Raw genomic sequence first — 17,521 nt, forward strand, 5'->3', positions numbered from 1 at the left:
GAGCTATAATCGCCTGTATAACGTCCGCAAAGCAGGCATCAAACACGCTGCTGAAAAGCACGAGCCTAGCTTGGAAGCTGAAACACTGCTGGGAAGCACTGCCAGGGCTCTACACATGCTGTAAGCACTTGTCGTAATAGTGTCATATTCATGCATTGTGCCTTACATACTGAATGTAGTGGTAAGTAGTCGTGTAAGTCAGGTAGAATACAAATATAAAGAATCAGTAGCACTTTAATGACTAACTGTTAAAGTAAAACTCTGCTTTCGTAGCTACAGCTACTTCTAATATATTTGCAACGTGCCTTGTGAGTCTGGGACCGCTGGTTTTCAGCTCAGCGATACCGTGCCCCAGTACAGTAGCTATTGCACTGATTTGACACAACATGATGGCTTGTGTGTGTTGAAACGTCTGAACCCAGTCTGTTGGCCTTACGGCTGCTCGTTCGTATATATAACACTGCAAAGATCGCCCTCTGTTGAGATTTATAGACAAGGCTCTAACCTGATTAAACCACACATAATTATCGGGTGCTTGTAGACTCCATTCTAGTAGTTATTCGACAATAGAAATCACTCGCCACAGTTATTAGCAAACATGTCTAATAGAGTACACATAAAAAACCAATACCGGGACGGTATATTAATTTCCATCCCAACGGACGCGTATCTAGCCGCTCAGGGACGATTTGGTCGTGCCGTCCGCGTCGGACTCCTGAAGAAGACAGCGGTCTTGCTCCCACTGGAGAGGTGCAACGTCATAATACTGAAGGAATGCTATAGACAAATTTGCATCTAGCGAGACTAGAGTGCTCTATTTATAAATGGGGTGATCAAATTCCTGTAGACTGGCATCATCTATTTACAAAAATAGGGGTCAGATCAAAAAGGACACTACAAGGGCATACTTCTTCCTGCCGCTTATCTTTTTCTTGATTTTAGTTTCTCAATCATAATTTTTGCATAAAAAATGTCCAAATCCACGTTTGGCATCCTGGGCCCCAAAACATGGCATTTTTGTCAACCAGAAAACTATCCCATTCGAACAAATGGATAGTAGTCACAGTGTTTTCCGAATGATTCCTTGACTAGAAGTTCTTATTACGCGGCTAAAGTACTCATCAAAATGAATTTCATAAAGTACGCGGATTTTTTTCCACCGTTGGCAAATATAGTTAGATTGGAAGGCCCCCCGAACTAGCGTGTGCTTGGCATAGTGTTGTAACGTTTGAACGCTAATTTGTCACCGTAACACCTTAAGGGCAAATTCAAAGTCTTCATATGAACTTATTTATTTAAATTGACCCATTGTTGCCCGTCGCTCCCATACAATTCCTGCCAAACACGCAGCGAGTACCCCACTGGGATAACAGGCAGCATGCCTCGAAAACCTGAAAAAGTAGAAAACGATGAAAAGTCTGAACAGTCATCAATATGGCACACAATTGTGCACAATATCGGACCAGACTAGCTTGGTCCCCGTCAACGCATCCCTACATTCAAGCACAAACAGCTGAACACTGGCGCATACAAAAAATCCATGTCGGTCGATTAAATCGTTTGTTCATATGTGAACAATTAACAGGGCCCGTTGAGGCCATCGAGTAGACAGCTGAAGTCTGAGTTTTGTAATATCGGCAAATCGAGCTCCGCCTACACCATTCCAGTGAATTTTCAGTTTACATCCCAATCGGTAGCCGCCCTGCATATAATGGAGTCACCGACTGTCCATACGTCCCCTGTAAAAGTTTTAACTACTGCGTGAACTCCAATTCGTTATAGATGACGGTTGACGTACCCAATTAAACACTGGGCCACTGACGTTGGGTTATGGGGCGAATATAGGGTTGGACATCCTATGAACGCCAATGACCCACTGCTTTAATTTGATCGATTGGGATGCCAGTACTGCTGCTATGAAATCGCAATACGGAAAGAATGCGTTCGAAACGGGCATCCCTCGAAACCCAAGAACAACAATACCTTTTTGAAAATGACATTAAATTAATATGGTGTATTGATTTTAAGTTAATTTACTGAAGGGCTACAAATGTGTCAATTTACAGTCCCGACTTTATAAGTCACAAAACGTTTACAGACGTTTCAGGAAATTACTTGAATTTTTCCTGGCTTTTACCCAAAAACCACATAAACCCATTGTTTTTAAATTTTCCTTTACATTTGTCCATTTAAAATTGTTAGAGGTTCTCAAATAATGCCTAATTATGCAGCTATACCCATTTCGAATCACAGTGTATTATACGATGCGTCATTACCAACAATATTAATTGGTAACAATAACCATAGCAAAAATGATACAGGTCAAATCAGGTATGTATAGGAGGTGACTGTCATATCCCCGGTTACTCCCGACCCCGTGGACATAAAGTTCAGCAGTTATTTGCACTTTCACACAAAATTAAATACCAGATACAAGATATTCCATTTACGGCAACCGATTTACAAATTAATTTTTTAAAGCAACTAGTTACAATTTTGTTGTTCTTGTTACCCGATATGAATAGCGCTCGGGACTTTTCGGGATTGAAGTTTATACATGTAGCTGCACAATTTATCTGAAGATTAACTGAACTTAAAATTTAAGAGGGATCTTGCTGACACAGCAGCGACGGTAGGTTTTATTCTTGACCCGACAGGAACTCTCGCAGAGTGGCGTACGGGACGCACCAGCCTGATCCTCCATGGATACACTGGTCTTGGGTTTTCCCTTGGGCTTCTGTTGGCCTTGACCCACGGGGTTGGGAGTAACCGGGGATGTGACACTGACTATATCCTTCTCGCCAGCTGCTAAATAAAATAGGCAAAAGAAGACAGGAGCGTGGTTGATGGAGGGCAAATTGTTCCAGCTTGCTTTTAGAATGAAGTCACACAATGACACTGGATATCAATAGTACTGTTGATTAGTCGACAGTCAATACTATGATTAGTCAAATTTATAAATAGTGCCAGAATCCTGCACAGAACCCTGAAGTTGTGAAAACCCAAGATATCAAGTGTAAATTGCAACGTGAGGTCGAATTGACTACACATCACTACATGGTGGCTAATACAGCAGAAGCAACTACCACACCAGGACAGCTGAAATGAACACAATTGAGGCAGATTTCCAGAAAAAATAGATCTAATTAAATATTCTCTACAAATTGTAAGATAAACTGGGCCCGGCCGAACAGGTTGTGGGAGACAGACACCGAGAGCCAAGTAGAAGTAGTGTATGCAACAAAAAAATTTACAAACGCATAGATTAAGGGGTTCTGTCGCGCATGCAAAGAGCAACATTATTCACTGGGCCATTACAGTTTTGTAATATAGACCCCTTTAAACCACAACAAGCACTTATTCGGAATCGTGTTTTGCCCAAAAATTCTGTCAAAATACCTATATTGTGATAGAATCCCTTAAATACTCGACGTTTTATTCATTTGAATTCCAGCGTTATACACTTAGTGAGTGTTATAAGTCTGCGATTTATGTTTTACGTGCATTGTTGCAATACCCTCGATGACATTTTTCATAACTCTCAGTACTTTGTAGGTCCTGTGGCTTGTTTTTCCCAACTGTTATTATTTATCACATCCACAGGGCATTCGATATGTGTTTTTTGCTGACAGCTACTGGACTTACACTTACCTTGCGTCAGTGTTACATGGCGACGGTGGGACTGTCATTGAAGGAAGGTACATTAATTACATTCCGATTCGTCACCGGCACGAAACGGCGGCAAGAATAGGGTCTTACGAACAATAGTGAATCGTGCTGTTTTTAGTCATTGAAAAACCTGTTGCACTAATGATTTGCCAAAAGCTCAAGGAACTGTTAACTTTGAATCTCTGATGCTACAGTCAGGAACGCATCTGCAATGTTTTCAAACGAGGGTTAAACGTTCTTAAGCTTAAATTTCAACATTAGTTCTTATGTCATCTTCTTTTGACTAGTGTTGCAGTTATACATATCCATGTATATCATATCGTCGAAATTATGTGTGTATGTTGTCATTTTGCAGATACCCAGTCCGATTTCCAAAGACACTGAACGCTACAGATATCAAGTTGGTCCATCCAGACTTTGAGAGATATCTGAAATGGAGGTTTGAAGTATAAAATTTAATCATTAATGCGTTAGGCCTAGACACTGTCAGACAATACTTACGAGGTGACAAACTGAAAATCTACAGCAAAGGCGTTATCTTTTGATACGTGAAAATGAAATGGACCTTTCTGGATGTAAATTGTTTTAGTTACGCCTATATTATTCTTTTTCCTTTTATACTACAATAGCTGGGTAAACTCGACCAGGCAACGAAATCCAATTCACCGACCAACAACTGGTGGAATAATGCTTTTGTTAGCGTTGCACACCTGTGATGAGGTACGCCCTAATCAAAGTGCTTTTCGCTCAACAATGCGCTTCATTGAGCTGGTAATATCATAAAGGGATTTCTGTATCGGGAAACTCACATGTATCATTTTATTTTCCATACCATGCATAACTCATGGCAAGGTCGTTACCATTCAGTAGCTGTCTCTAACCTGGTTCCAGATCTCGAATTCACGTCATGATATAAACGCTGTAATAAACAAATTGGTTTTCAAGCAGGGATTTATCCGGGACTGCAATTAGTGTAGTTCAGAAACACCTTTAGGATGAGGATTATGAAGGCTAATATCAGGGCCAAGTCACAACACACACAGCCACAATCATTACTAAAGCTTTCCTTATAGAAGTCCCAAAGTCGTTTATCTATACATAGTTTGTCACAATGTCTAAACCGTTTTTATAGTAAAGCCTCACAGTCCGAAAAAAATGGAATGACGAAGTTTGTCAAAGTGCTCAATACTTCAGAATTTCTCATACGTACAGATATTACAATTGACAAATGTTAATTTCATAATTTTCTTGCAGGTCAATGTGTATGGTTTCGGGGGAAGCTACGAGAAATTTTCCGATCACTATTATGACAAATCGTATGTAAAACACACAACCTTCATAAACCACGACGATAGTGCAGAAAAAAGGCTGTGGAAAAAGTTAAATGAGCTTGGAATCATTAATTTGTATACTTAGAACCTTGCAGAATCTTTTTTATACACGTGAAAGACTTTGCTGGGGTCCAAATGTTCAGCTCACTATTACTTTATGTATCTGTAGCCAGATTGCAAGTTGAGCAGTTTTTGTTTTGCTTCTTACGAGAAATGTTTTTAAGCACGGTATCAAAATGCGGCGTTAAGCAATATTCAAGAGGTCCATTTAGATATCTAACCAGTAGTGTAAATGTGATGAAATTTCTAGAGGGGGCGGGGTGCATTTTCCAAGGGTCATTAAAAGCATATGAACTGCTATAACAGATGTTGCTCTTTCAAGATTTAAAACCCAGGGGCGACAAACATATTTTTTTTTTATATAAGCCTATATATATCTAGTTATGGAACAGCAGTACCCGAGACACAGAACGAAATAATACTATATGGGTGGCTTGTCATTGTTCTGATTTGGATTTCAGGGGTATTTTTATTACTAGATTAAATATTTAATGTTCATTTTGAATCTACTCTAAATATTATTAACCAGTTATAACAGTCATGCCCAGTATCTGTTAATTAACTGAATTTAAGGAAGCTACACTTTCAAAGTAAAATAAGTTTGTTAAAGTGAAACAGCTTCAACCAAACTTGTGCAATTTACCTCAGTCATTTTGTGACAAAGTTCTGATCTTACTTTCTGTCAGATCAACCGAGATTAAATTATTTTCCTACGTGGAGGGTAAAACCTGTATCAGTTCACGGAACACTGTAAGGTGAAGAAAGTTCGCAGCAACAAGGTCAAATATAGAAATTAATATACATTTATAATTTATTTCCTGAGCACAAATCACCGGGATAGGTGCGTATTGTCTTAAGTAAGGCAATGAGTTAATCAATTTACAATACACAGTTTGTGTCTCTAGTAAATTAACCATAAATTTGTAATGGTCACTCGATCGTCACCAATAATGCTGTTTCTGATTCCAACAAGTTCACAAATATTCATGTGGCCGAACTACGTACGTCATGGAGCAATGCTGAGAACGGCTGTTTAATTAAGGTAAGTTATTAAATTAGACTTTACAATTCAGCAAAGATTCAAGCACTTTATGCGATAGTCTCTTTACACAGTCTACTCCTTCTTTGAAATCAAAAACTGTGCAGAGCATCGCTAAGGGAACCAGGAAACACAAATGCTTTTATAAATTTTACTAAACACCCTTGAGATTGCATCTTAGGGTTTCAATTAACCTGATTTAAAATTTTTGTTTTTCAATTTGAACCCATATTTTGATGGTTTTTTTTTTGTTTTTATGCCAATGCTATTTGCACATTCGTGAGCAGAACCATGATGTCATCCAATGCACAGAATCTCAATTTTGCACTCATTTGTACACAGAAAATGTCTAGATTATTTTTAACCACTGCTATGGCATACAGCCTAATAAAAGCAACTGCGCAAACACTACATTTGATGATGTTGTCGGTTCATATCAAGCATCTCAACGATGGCATGAATATTCAACTTCGTATACTACAGTACACAATGTTTTAGGGATGCAGATTACCAACGAAAAATTGTGGCGACGATCATGGGGTACAAAGGGAGCTTATGGTTGCAAAACAGGTGGTGGGTAGCAGGCGTGCGCTGCGCTCTGGCTATGGACATACCGGGCATGCCAGAAAGTGCTAATCGGCCAGATGTTATAGCCCGGGCAGTTCAAACTCCTTCTGTGTCCTTCCTCCATGGTCAATTTTTTTTAATGTTTGAAAAAGTGCACCGTTCAGTTCACGTAACTCTAACAAGATGTCAAACAGTCTTCATACTTGGAAGAACAGTACAGCGATACACAAAAAGTGATTCTAAGAAAAAATTCATTTCCTGGACCCTTTAAGTTCATAATACTCCCACCTTTAACCGTTTCCTTCTCAGAATTCAGCAACTGTTAACAGCATGCACCGCACAGTTTAGTTCGTGAAATTCCCACCTGTCACCTCCTGTGACGAATTCCCGGGGAAGGCCAACGTACGTCATGATGTTGCTTTTATGGCCTTACACAAGGCCTTTTGTGGTAACAGTCACCCACAGCTCCATGTCCATCGCTGCCCATGAGCGCGACGGGTTTGCCTCCATATCCAACCTAAAGGGTCCAGTCCACTAATTCAAGCCCCATTGAAAACAGTGTAAAATCAGCACCGTTCAGGGCCCAATAGCATGCACGCCAACATCCCTGAGATTTCTGAAACACAAATGAAATTCTTGTCTGGTCACTTATCTTTCAATTTCTTTTCAATTTTTTGTGGGTTAACCAATTACATTTTTAATTATTCCCACAAAACAAAATCACCCCCCAAAAAGTGATTTTTCCGAAGTCTGATTGCAGCCATTTTTCAAGTGGCAACCCTCAACTTTCTCGGGCACTTAGGACCATTTTTCAACCGTAGTTTTCAGCCCTTCTGCCCTCATATGAAAGCTCAAAGACCCAGGGAGTTGATCCTGGCGACGATTTACACAATCTCACCATTTTGGGGGCCAAACAATCTCTTTTTTCAAAAGATACTGTGGGGGCACTTTTAATGCTAATGAGCTGGTCAGAAATTCTCACTTGAATTAGTGGTCTGCACCCTAAAGTGCTCATCGTAGTTGCGCCAGCCCAGCCCGGGGAATTGCATGGCTGCTGTACGAACGATTTCGGCATACTTTAGCTATTCAAGGAAACGGGCAGGATGACGTGCGGAGTAAATTACCATGAAAACATGAAAGGCGCTCGTCCATTTATCAAGTGAATCACGTTTGCGTGGTTGAGGTGTTGCCGGCGAAAACACCACCTTGCCTCGCTCCACAGCCATGGTCAACTCGGACCCGCTATCGGTTGTGGTCAGGACCCGAGTGGCATTGTGAGGATACAACGATGCCAATGCTACGTATTGCGGTATTGCCCATTCCAATTTTTTTCTTTCACGGATGCGGGAATGTGCACGTCAATGGGAGCATTGTTCGCGAGAGAGTGAAGCGATGTGGGCCTAGACATGCTGTAGTAAGTCGAAAGGGGACAAAGTTCCTGAGCTTGAGCAAACTGATTTAAGCCCAGCGCCATGTTGTCGGCGCTGGGAAGGGCTCAAATGGCCGGTGCAATTTGGTGAGGGAGTACTACATCTCTACTTGAGGTGTCATTATTATCAGAAACGAGACTAGCCCCGTTTGAATTAGCTGGACTCAAACCTACACTTACGCTAAATGTAGAATTGTTAACCACAGAGTCCGGCTGATGAGGTTTCAAGCCGTTACTAGAAAAACCTCCTGAGCGTGACTCCCCACTTGTCATGCCTCCACCGTTCGGAGCTGGCCCGCTGGAACTGGATGCCGAAATAGACTGGTTGGGCGCTGGGTGTGCAGCGGGCAGATGTTGCGCCTCAGTAGACTGACTGCCGGTAGCAATGGAGGATGGCAGGTCGACCGGGCCCGCTATTCCCGTGTCAACTGACACTAAAACCCTCGGAAGGCTACGACCATGACGACGTCCACTAGCGCTGGCGTGCAGCGGGGGTGACCGACGAGCCTTTCTGTTGTATTGCTGTTTTGGACGCGGCATTTTGGGGTGGATATCGAAGAACTCGAGAAGAAGGGCAGAACGAATTCGAAGTTGGCTAGGCCTACCAGTGCGCTCCCGCCTGAGGAGTCCAGAGCCTGAGAGGCAGTTAAGCCCCACTACGACGACGAAAGGTCGTTTTGCTCGACTAATCAAGGAAATTTACATTCAGCAGTCCCCCGAAGTATCACCTTGTATGCCCCAAGACGGTCCAAAATAAATATTCCAGAAACCAAGAGAGCACCAGGGCAGAAAAGATGGAGAAACGTCGAGTTTCTACAGAGAAAGTTAATTTGCGATGCAGCGGCTTCTGAAAGCTACGCCAAAGTGGCCTTCTCGCGCCAGGCATGTAACGCGCCAAACTGAATGTATAACATTGTTTGGATATTTTCCTTCCTACGTGGAATTACTTATCATAGCACTATAATTATGACCTCGTTGGCTTCGTGCCAGCCAGGTTACGGCCAGGTGTCTTTACTCTAACCATCATGTTTATTAAACCATGGCAACCATCAGCTGATGAATGAGATCGGTGAGGCAACAACACCGTGTGGCTTCAGAGAATAATGCATTTTTTCTTGTAGTGATAAAATAGAGTAGTAACGTAAGCTTCAATTAACACGTCACCAAAATATCACAAAACACAAGGGGTTATTATATAATAAAAATTTTGATACATTCAGTCTGTTGTCTACAATAATCTTTGGACATATTTTCCTGGTGGAAATCTACCAAGTACAACCAGTCCTTGCACGGGAAGCACAAAGGTCACCAAGTAACAATTACTTGACATACAAACATACAAATCACCCAGATACAAAGTAGATCAGCTTTACAATATGCATATTCATGTTTTGAACTTAAACAGTGAGGTCGCCCTTGCTAAGGCACGGTCTCCTACATTTAATTTATAATAAATTAAATTTCTTGACTGCCTCGCTCCAGGGTTTTCTGAGATTTTAAACTGGTCTCTGACTTTGAAGTTTCTGTTATCATGTTTTGGTAACACACAGCAACTAGAGCGCGAAGTACTTGCCCCCTAGAGATCTTGCCTTGTAAAATTTGGTTTTGTTTGGTTTTTATGTGGCCTGCTTGATATTCTACCGATTGAATGTCTATTTGTTTGAGCACTTGTGTGTTTTAGATTTTGGCTTTTTATAAATAAAATGCTGATTATATCAGCCTCCTACGTTTTCGACTTCGAATTCTGTGTAAGACTGTTATCTTTTAACACAATCGTGACAATTAACGAATCCATATTCTATTCTTTTATTGACGCGTTTACAGGTGCCTTCTTTTATTTTTACATATGCTTCTGGAGGATGCTTTTAACTGACCAAAGTATAAAACTCTTCCAAATATGGTGAGGGATAATAGCGAATCATTGTCTTTTATAATATGTTTAATTCTTTAGAATAAAAATAACCTCGTTATCCCCGGGATAATGAGGCTAAAAATTGAATCTTTAATATGTGTTCATTACCCTGTGTCGCTGCTGTCACGTGTTTGAACGACTCAAATAATCTTCTTCTTTTATAAATTCGTCTTTTTCTTATTCAATTATTAAGCCTAGTTTTTCATCATCATCATTAATATTGGTAAAATGTGGTTATTCTCAAAGTAGCAACACGGCAGCTCACCTCCGTTTCAAAAGGTGGCAATATAAATTAATGAAACTTCTAGGGCACGCTCGCATAATAACTTTCTAAGATATAAATTAGATAAATTTAAAATGTAAAGGAAATTGTGGTTACAGGAGAGGTGGAAAAAACGCAAACTAAGGGTCTGTGCCCCTGTGTTCCGTTCCCTCCCACCTACAAATCAGAGAGGGTAAAAAACCTTACTCAAGATATGGTCAATCCTGATCAGTGTTTTTTGTGCGTGTGTGAGTTTGTTTCTGCATTCAATTGGGGACCTTGAACAATAGAGGACAATAAGGTCCCCGATTGACAGAAGGTCCCCGATTGACAACTGTGTACAAAACATATGGGTGGTCTTCTAAAAAAGTTAAAGTACAAACAAAAGAGGAACAATAGGGGGTCCCCAGTTGCAGGCAAATACACACTTATAGGTGTGTGTGTGTGTACTTGTGAAAGGTGCAGACGGAGCTCTTCTATGTATTAACACAGCCGCGAATCGAGGTCGAATTGTAAACTGAGGACGTCTTCAGTTCGCAATAAGGTGAAATTTGAGGCTGCAGTCAGCATTTATGAGGGTCAGCGAAATTTCAAGGCATTTGGAAGCCGTCCTCGGTGTACGTATTTAACATGCCGGGTCTTTAAAACCACCCGCCCGCTCCAAATGGACAGTTTCGGCCCATCCCTGGATGGAATAGCGCCCTCTCTAGCTCTCTTGCTACCCTGTCCTGTCCGGATTGGTGAGCATAATAAACGTCGCCAAGTGCACGGGACGCATAACCCCATCAAATATAAAAGCCTCCAAACTGTCCGAAAGCATCATAGCGTTCTAGGCCTAACTGTGTTTAAAATTTTTGTTGGGGCGGTTGGGTGGATGTGGCTCTTTGGAGCCCGGATCTCTGTTTCCCCCCCCCCCCACCACCACCACCACCAGTCCATACCAAATTAAAAGAATACAGGCGGTTTAATAAAAATAATGTTCAATTTGTTTTCTTGCCAGCTGGCCCGTCCACCGTAAGTGGAGATGTTTGAACAGTATGGCTGATTCGTCCACCGGTTCCAGCAGTAGGCCTACTACATCTGTTGCTCCAAGTGATGACATGTCTGGCGTCCAGGAGAACTGTGGTGTGACCGTAATGCAAACCAGTAATGAAGTTGGCTGCAGGAAATGGGACAAGAAACTAAACACTTCTGCTTTTACTGCGATGTACCCCAGGCCAAGCTCCCCAGTCATCCCCAGTCATGTCACAAGGAAGAAAGAGAAGTCATCGAGATCGCCGATCAGCCCAACGCTAGTGTGCGTAGGAAACGTCTGTTGAAAATTCGCAATATATGTAATCACAGGCACAATTGTCAGGTTCTTCGTGAAGGCAGTGGTGTGCTCGTTGTCGGGTACAGGCCAAATCGCAAGGTATCTCCCCATGCATATGGACCATGCGTATATTGTTACGGTTATTATGTGCGTACTAATTTGTGTTGTCTTTGAAGCCAGCACCCACTCCACAGACTGACAGCACCGGTAAGAGGGGTCATGTGGGTGGACGGGTCGCTCACAAGAGTGATTTGTTGAAGCCTCTTCCTGTTGGCGTGTCGTTCCAGTTACACCAGGTTCTTAGTCCAATGAAGAGAGATGATGTGGCTTTGGTAGTCAAGAATGACAGGTTGATTGTTGAATTAGCCATGCGTGAATACGTGAAACTAGGGCACGATGTAGATCAGCATGGCTACATCCGTAACAGGGAACGTGAATTGGGTCGACTCGTCATATTAACTCCGAAAGAACACACAGCAACCAACTGCATCATTCGGATCATTTTGTCCATCCGCACCACCTTTCTGATATTGTGAAGGCCGTGCACGATATTGCCGGCTTCAGGGAAGACAAACAGTTGTACGATGTTCCGTCACTAGCACTGAAAATTGGTTATTCAAGAAATGTGCACTCGTCTTGAAAGGAAGTGCCCTAGAGTCCGGCCAAAAACACAAAGCGGAACGTGTGATAGAGTTTCTGCAGTTGTGTGAATTGAACTGGCGAGACCTTGTGTGCACGCGCACACACAGAACGCTGTACCAAGGAAAGGGCAACAAAGTCACCATTCTTCCGACAAATGCCGATGTAGTCCACCTGGGCAGACAAATCAGGCTAGTTTGGCAGAAATTGAACGAGGTCAGTCTGTGCCACCTCATCATGTTCAACCGAAGAAGGCAGGGGGAGGTTGCAAAGATGAAATTTGAAGATTTCCACAAGCACAGCACAGCAGGGGGAATGCCTGTTGAGTGATTTAGAACGCCAGCTGTGCAAGATGGTCCGTGATGGTCCGAAATAGTCAGCAAGAGAGGCAGAACTGGTCCTGTGCTTCTAAGCAATGAGGCAGTAGCGTGGTTGAATGCTCTGGTCGCCAAGAGACATGAAGCTGGAGTAGCCCAAGACAACAACTTCTTGTTTGCATGGTGTTATGGTGGGAGAGGCTACATACGAGGGAGTGACTGTTTAAGGGCATATGCAGATAAGGCTGGCCTTGACAATGCATCCAGCATCCGGTCCACCAAATTCCGTAAACATGTATCAACTGCATCGCAAATCCTTGCATTAAAGGAACATCAGTTTGAAACTGAGCCAACTTCATGGGCCACGATCTGCGCCGGTACATCGCGAATACTACCAGTTGCCAGATACTGTACAGCAGGTCACCAGACTGTCTAGACTTTTCCTGAGTTTGGAGAGTGGCAACCTGCCTTCCCAACAGGGCAAATCCTTGGACGATCTGCATGTAACTGGCGGTAAGGGCACCTTGTACTCAAACAATGTTTCCCATGTTCCGTCTACCCAACGCTTGTCTTCAAACCAAGTCAACCCAACCCAGACTCCTACTTTGTAGGGCATCATACTCGGCCGGAAACAGTACCTCTCTTCCTATTCAACCCCCGAAAAACAGAGCAGTACAAAGAAAGAAAGGGACCAAAAGTCACCCCAATAAATTTATCTTGCGACAAGAACTCCTAAAATAATGTTCCATTTTGGTTGGCCACTCCCCCCCCCCATTCCCAACACCAAGCAGAGACTGCCAAACGCCCACGCATGTATGTGTGCTCTAACTGAATGATCTCAATTTGGGGTCTACTCTCAGACGGCTTCACCAGTGAAGAGGACAGCAGCAACAGTGGGGACAGCAGTGAAGACTCCTGCGATGAATCCGTCAAAAACAGTAAGATTTGGTCGGTGAGTCGGTCGGTTCGGTCTGTCTGTCTGTCTGTCGGAGGGTCTGTCTGTCGGAAGGTCTGTCTGTCTGTCGGAAGGTCTGTCTGTCTGTCGGAAGGTCTGTCTGTCTGTCTGAAGGTCTGTCTGTCTGTCACATGGACAGGCTGTCTGCTGAGCTGTCGCCTACATTTCTAATGTCCTTTTCTTGCCTCTACATTAATAGGACAGCTTCCTGGTGTTGCTGCTGCATCACGAAGAAGGGAACCCTTGAAGCGCCATCCCTGGACACAGCGAAGAAGGCCTGCGCAAATTCTTCCAGTTGAGGAAAGTTCCTAGCAAGCTGGACATCGAAGTAGCTTGCACTGTGGCGCTGCAGACCCGTACTTGGAGAAACATCAAAGACTTTTGTCGTAACACAATGAAGTTGTAGCCACACCAGACATCCTCTCGAGATATTATACCATATTGATGATGAACCCTATAGTAGTAGGCTAATAACGCAACGTATTTTTAACGGCCCAAACAACCAAGAACTTGTGTGTGTTGTCCTCGGTGTTAAAGGCTGCACTCACATGGACGTGAAGTCCTCCGTCTTATAGTTTGGAAAGTATGCCTTCCATCCGCAGTGTCTACATGTATACGTGTGTGAGTGTGTAGCCGAATCTATTGAGGGCCCCCAAATATCCCTTCAAGAAATATACCACATTTGCGCCACTGTTTAATCAACAGTCCAAAAGTGAATTGCTTAACGTTCATTTCTCCTTTTTATGTGCTGCAGTGTATACGAGTTTCCTCTTGAAAGTTTACTCTGTATTAAGCTTAGTTGAGTCAGTCCTTTCAGTTCGTGAAACCTTTTTTTAAATCTATGCTTTCAGGTCTCCTTTGAATGTTAGCCTTTTTTCAAAATCAGTGCTTTCAGGTCTCCTTGGAATGGTACTCAAGACTGGCCAAGTTGGAAGGTGCAACGGCAGCCTTCTAAATTAAGCATCTAATTGAATGACATTATTACTGAAATTAGAGATATATGTAAACTCTCATTTCAGTCTTTTGTGTATGGATCACTTGTACAGTATACTATAAGTGGTCAATACTAAAAACATGTACACAGAGAATGAATGTTCGGATCTCACATAAAACTACAACACTAACAATGAACCGTGTCCTGAAGATCGCTCGCGGTCACCATGACCATTTTGTTCGGACAAAACGGGTCAGTCAAATGGTAAGGAGTGAAAATCCTTGTACCATGCTTCGGAGTTGGGATTGTCTGTCGGTAATATATAACACCAGAGAAAAGGGCTGCTCCAAATTACAGCGACCAAAGATGATTCATGACGGTCAGCGCACTTTGCAATAGACGACATCACGAAACTTCCTCTGAATTGGGAATTCCTCTGAATTTCTTTCCTGAGAACATTTTCCCGTGAAAGAAGTGGATTGAAAATTGATAATAGTGTAGAAAGGTTTAATCATAGACTCACAAACCAAAACAAACCCTATAGTTCTAAGGGCATGTTTATATTTTTTCCATGGGATTCTCTATCAACCACAATCCAACAACTAAAATTTCGACTTTAAGTGCTCTGGTCGTCCTTAGGAGTTCTGAAAGACCAGAGCACACTGGTCGAACGTCGAGTACACACCCACCGGTTCTTATCAGAGCCAAATCTCTTCTAATGTGCATCTATGTACTGGTATCACCGCAAGCCCTCTCCTTACGATATACTGCTTTGATATTTGAGTGTCCGGGGAACAAATTCCGCCCGAGCTTTTTTAAATAGACTTTACGCATTAGTTAAGGTGAAAATCGATACACAACACCTGTTCTAAGTGAAATCAACATAAAAATTTATGTGGAACATTGAAAATGCAAATTGACCTAGGATCTATCATACGAGCCCCGAAAACTGACTGCTTATTTGACTTCAGTCAGATTAAGCACAGGTTTTTATAGGCCGAATTAGGGGGTACATGAGAGTGACTTGTGGCAATAAAGCAACATGGACAATTGCACGTGAGTAATGATATCTTACATGTTCTTATATTTTTGCAGTTGAACCCCGTTTCTCGAATTTGCCCAGCCAATTTAATAGATTCATCGCCAAATGGTTGACGACTCACTTAGTTTCGTGCCTTTTATGAAATTTTACCAATCCTTTGATTGCCATGCTAAATGCAATAATGCAGAACGATAGCGGTTTGGCATCCCGTCGTTGGCAAGCATTAGAAGCTTTCGAAAGTAGTGACCAACAGCGTTTGATCAAAGCGTTCGAGTGCAGTAACAAAGAACAGCAAACTTGCTGATAACCTTGCTGGTAATAAATAGGTATACTGCCTGATCATTTAAAGCAACGTAAAATTTCGAGACACGGAAGCGTGCCGAGATGAGGGGACAGATAAATGAACAAAAACATGATATTTCCTCAGCGTTCCACTTGACAGAATGCTACTTACTTGAAACGTGTTTAAGATTTACGTCCCATAAGCAAGGAACTCCCCCGAATGAGCCACTTCGGTTCTCCAAAAAGGCAAGGTCTTTCGGGAACAAAGTGCGCGGGTTAGGCACGATATTGCTACACCATAAAGATCATAATAGTAAAGCTGGAGCTTACAGGCCTACAGAGGATTTTCAGTCATGTGATTTTTCACGGCAAGTCTTCAATTACATGAGTCTGAGGGGAAACGCGCGCCTTCTGGCGTACATGTAACTGCCTACAGAAATACACAGATTCGAAAATGCAAGCGCATCCATCGACTTGGTACGCTACCTGAAATGCCTTTACCCGCTATGTTACGTCATGTGGAACACTTCTATTCTTTTACGTTACCGTGCAAATTCGGCCCAGGAACAGGGCAACATTTGCATTGTGTTCCATTGCGCCCACGCGCTCAAGTGGTTCAGTCCGTAGTTTTACAGGATCTACAGACAAAACTAAACGATCAAAGGACAGAGCCAAACAATCAAAGGACAAAACTAAACGATTTACTTTACCTTTTTCACTTTCTAGATGTCCTTTGTTTATGCACTTTTTCATTTGTTTGTTTTTAAACTTTTAGCTTTGTTTGATTTGGAGCATTCGTTATGTAAAGTATTAATTTTGGCCCTGATGGGGCCACCTGTCACAGTGTGCTCACTTTACGGACACTGCAACAGAAGGACTGGATGCAGGCCAGAAAAATGATTGTAATAACACCTAATCTATACTATTTACAATATTTGATACGAATTTATTTACAAAATTTCTCGATTATATAATACAAAATATACACCATTCCGTATTTACAATCAGATGTCTCTCAGGTGAGTGTAGCTACAACTCAGAATTAAATTACATTAATCAGATGAATGTCTATTTACCCCCGCATGAAAATCAGCCTTTGCAATTCAAGTATGTACAGTTAAGTATAGGTATGAGTGAATTAAAACTTTGAATTCACAGTCAATTCACAAACTAGTGCATCAAAGAGATACACTTGATAGTTTACAATTTCTGTAATATAATGCTGTAAATTTTTTGCTCTGAAAACTACCTCAAAATAAAAGAATTAGCAATCAAAGTTCCTCCCAGGAAAATAAGTATTCACAAGGAAACTTGTAAACAAATATCAGTATAAACTCCAGTGAAAACAAGGTCGATTAAAAGTATGTCACAAGCTGGAATAACCTGAAAGGTTCAAGGCATGTACATGTAATAGCAGATCTTTCAGTCAAAATTCGCAAGTGTTATCACTACATGTATGTCTGCTCTCAAATTTAAAATATCTGACATACAGTTCGACGTAATATCAAGTTCATCTCACCTTGATTACAAGAATCTGCCCTTGCTAACTTGCTCATCGACTCTGGTACATCTGCGGGACCACTTCCGCAACTTAGATGTGAACCCTCACTGCAGTGTGCTGTGACCAAGGTTACATCGGAATTCAAGAACCAGCCATCGAGCGTGAGGAGGAACGGAACTCAACCAGTCTTTGAGCCAAGCTCAGATCTTCAAGGCCATCTAATTGAAGCAATAATTCACCAAAATGCCAAATAGTATAGTACAATAACAA

At 42.0% G+C, this 17,521-nt stretch overlaps 2 protein-coding genes and 1 long non-coding RNA gene across 12 annotated transcripts in view; 2 read left to right on the forward strand and 1 right to left on the reverse strand.

The window, feature by feature from the left end:
• Positions 1-7,661, forward strand: LOC110984708 (uncharacterized). Of its 6 annotated transcripts, none has more exons than XR_015425177.1 (6): positions 4-181; positions 2,658-3,233; positions 3,604-3,698; positions 4,025-4,108; positions 4,299-4,389; positions 4,924-6,967. It is a non-coding gene; the product is annotated as an uncharacterized LOC110984708 (long non-coding RNA). The 6 variants fall into 6 exon arrangements; XR_015425178.1 differs by adding an exon at positions 6,976-7,661 and having other exon boundaries at positions 10-181; positions 2,658-3,698; positions 4,924-6,102; XR_015425174.1 differs by having other exon boundaries at positions 1-181; positions 2,658-3,698.
• LOC147798963 (uncharacterized) overlaps positions 2,000-17,521 on the reverse strand; it is a 16,788-nt gene continuing 1,266 nt past the window's right edge. Inside the window, exons 2-3 of one of the 4 annotated variants that reach the window (XM_087136553.1) lie at positions 17,270-17,469; positions 2,000-2,805 (exon numbers count right to left, since the gene is read on the reverse strand). In XM_087136553.1, coding sequence (XP_086992679.1) covers positions 2,594-2,805; positions 17,270-17,306 — 249 coding nt within the window. In that variant the 5' untranslated portion in view covers positions 17,307-17,469 and the 3' untranslated portion in view covers positions 2,000-2,593. Of the gene's footprint in view, positions 2,809-8,275; positions 9,039-17,269; positions 17,470-17,521 lie in introns of those variants that run through there. The other 3 variants (XM_087136552.1, XM_087136551.1, XM_087136550.1) reach the window with 3 other exon arrangements.
• Positions 12,764-17,521, forward strand: part of LOC110984709 (alpha-N-acetylgalactosaminide alpha-2,6-sialyltransferase 2-like) — a 27,155-nt gene continuing 22,397 nt past the window's right edge. The window contains exons 1-3 of one of the 2 annotated variants that reach the window (XM_087136548.1): positions 12,764-13,050; positions 13,329-13,475; positions 13,692-15,482. In XM_087136548.1, the coding sequence (XP_086992674.1) occupies positions 15,469-15,482 (14 nt within the window). In that variant the 5' untranslated portion in view covers positions 12,764-13,050; positions 13,329-13,475; positions 13,692-15,468. Of the gene's footprint in view, positions 13,476-13,691; positions 15,483-17,521 lie in introns of both variants that reach the window. The other variant, XM_087136547.1, reaches the window with a different exon arrangement.

Source organism: Acanthaster planci, linkage group LG05, assembly GCF_054643075.1.
Source record: "Acanthaster planci isolate LZ-2023a linkage group LG05, COTS_SCS, whole genome shotgun sequence".
NCBI lineage: Eukaryota > Metazoa > Echinodermata > Asteroidea > Valvatida > Acanthasteridae > Acanthaster > Acanthaster planci.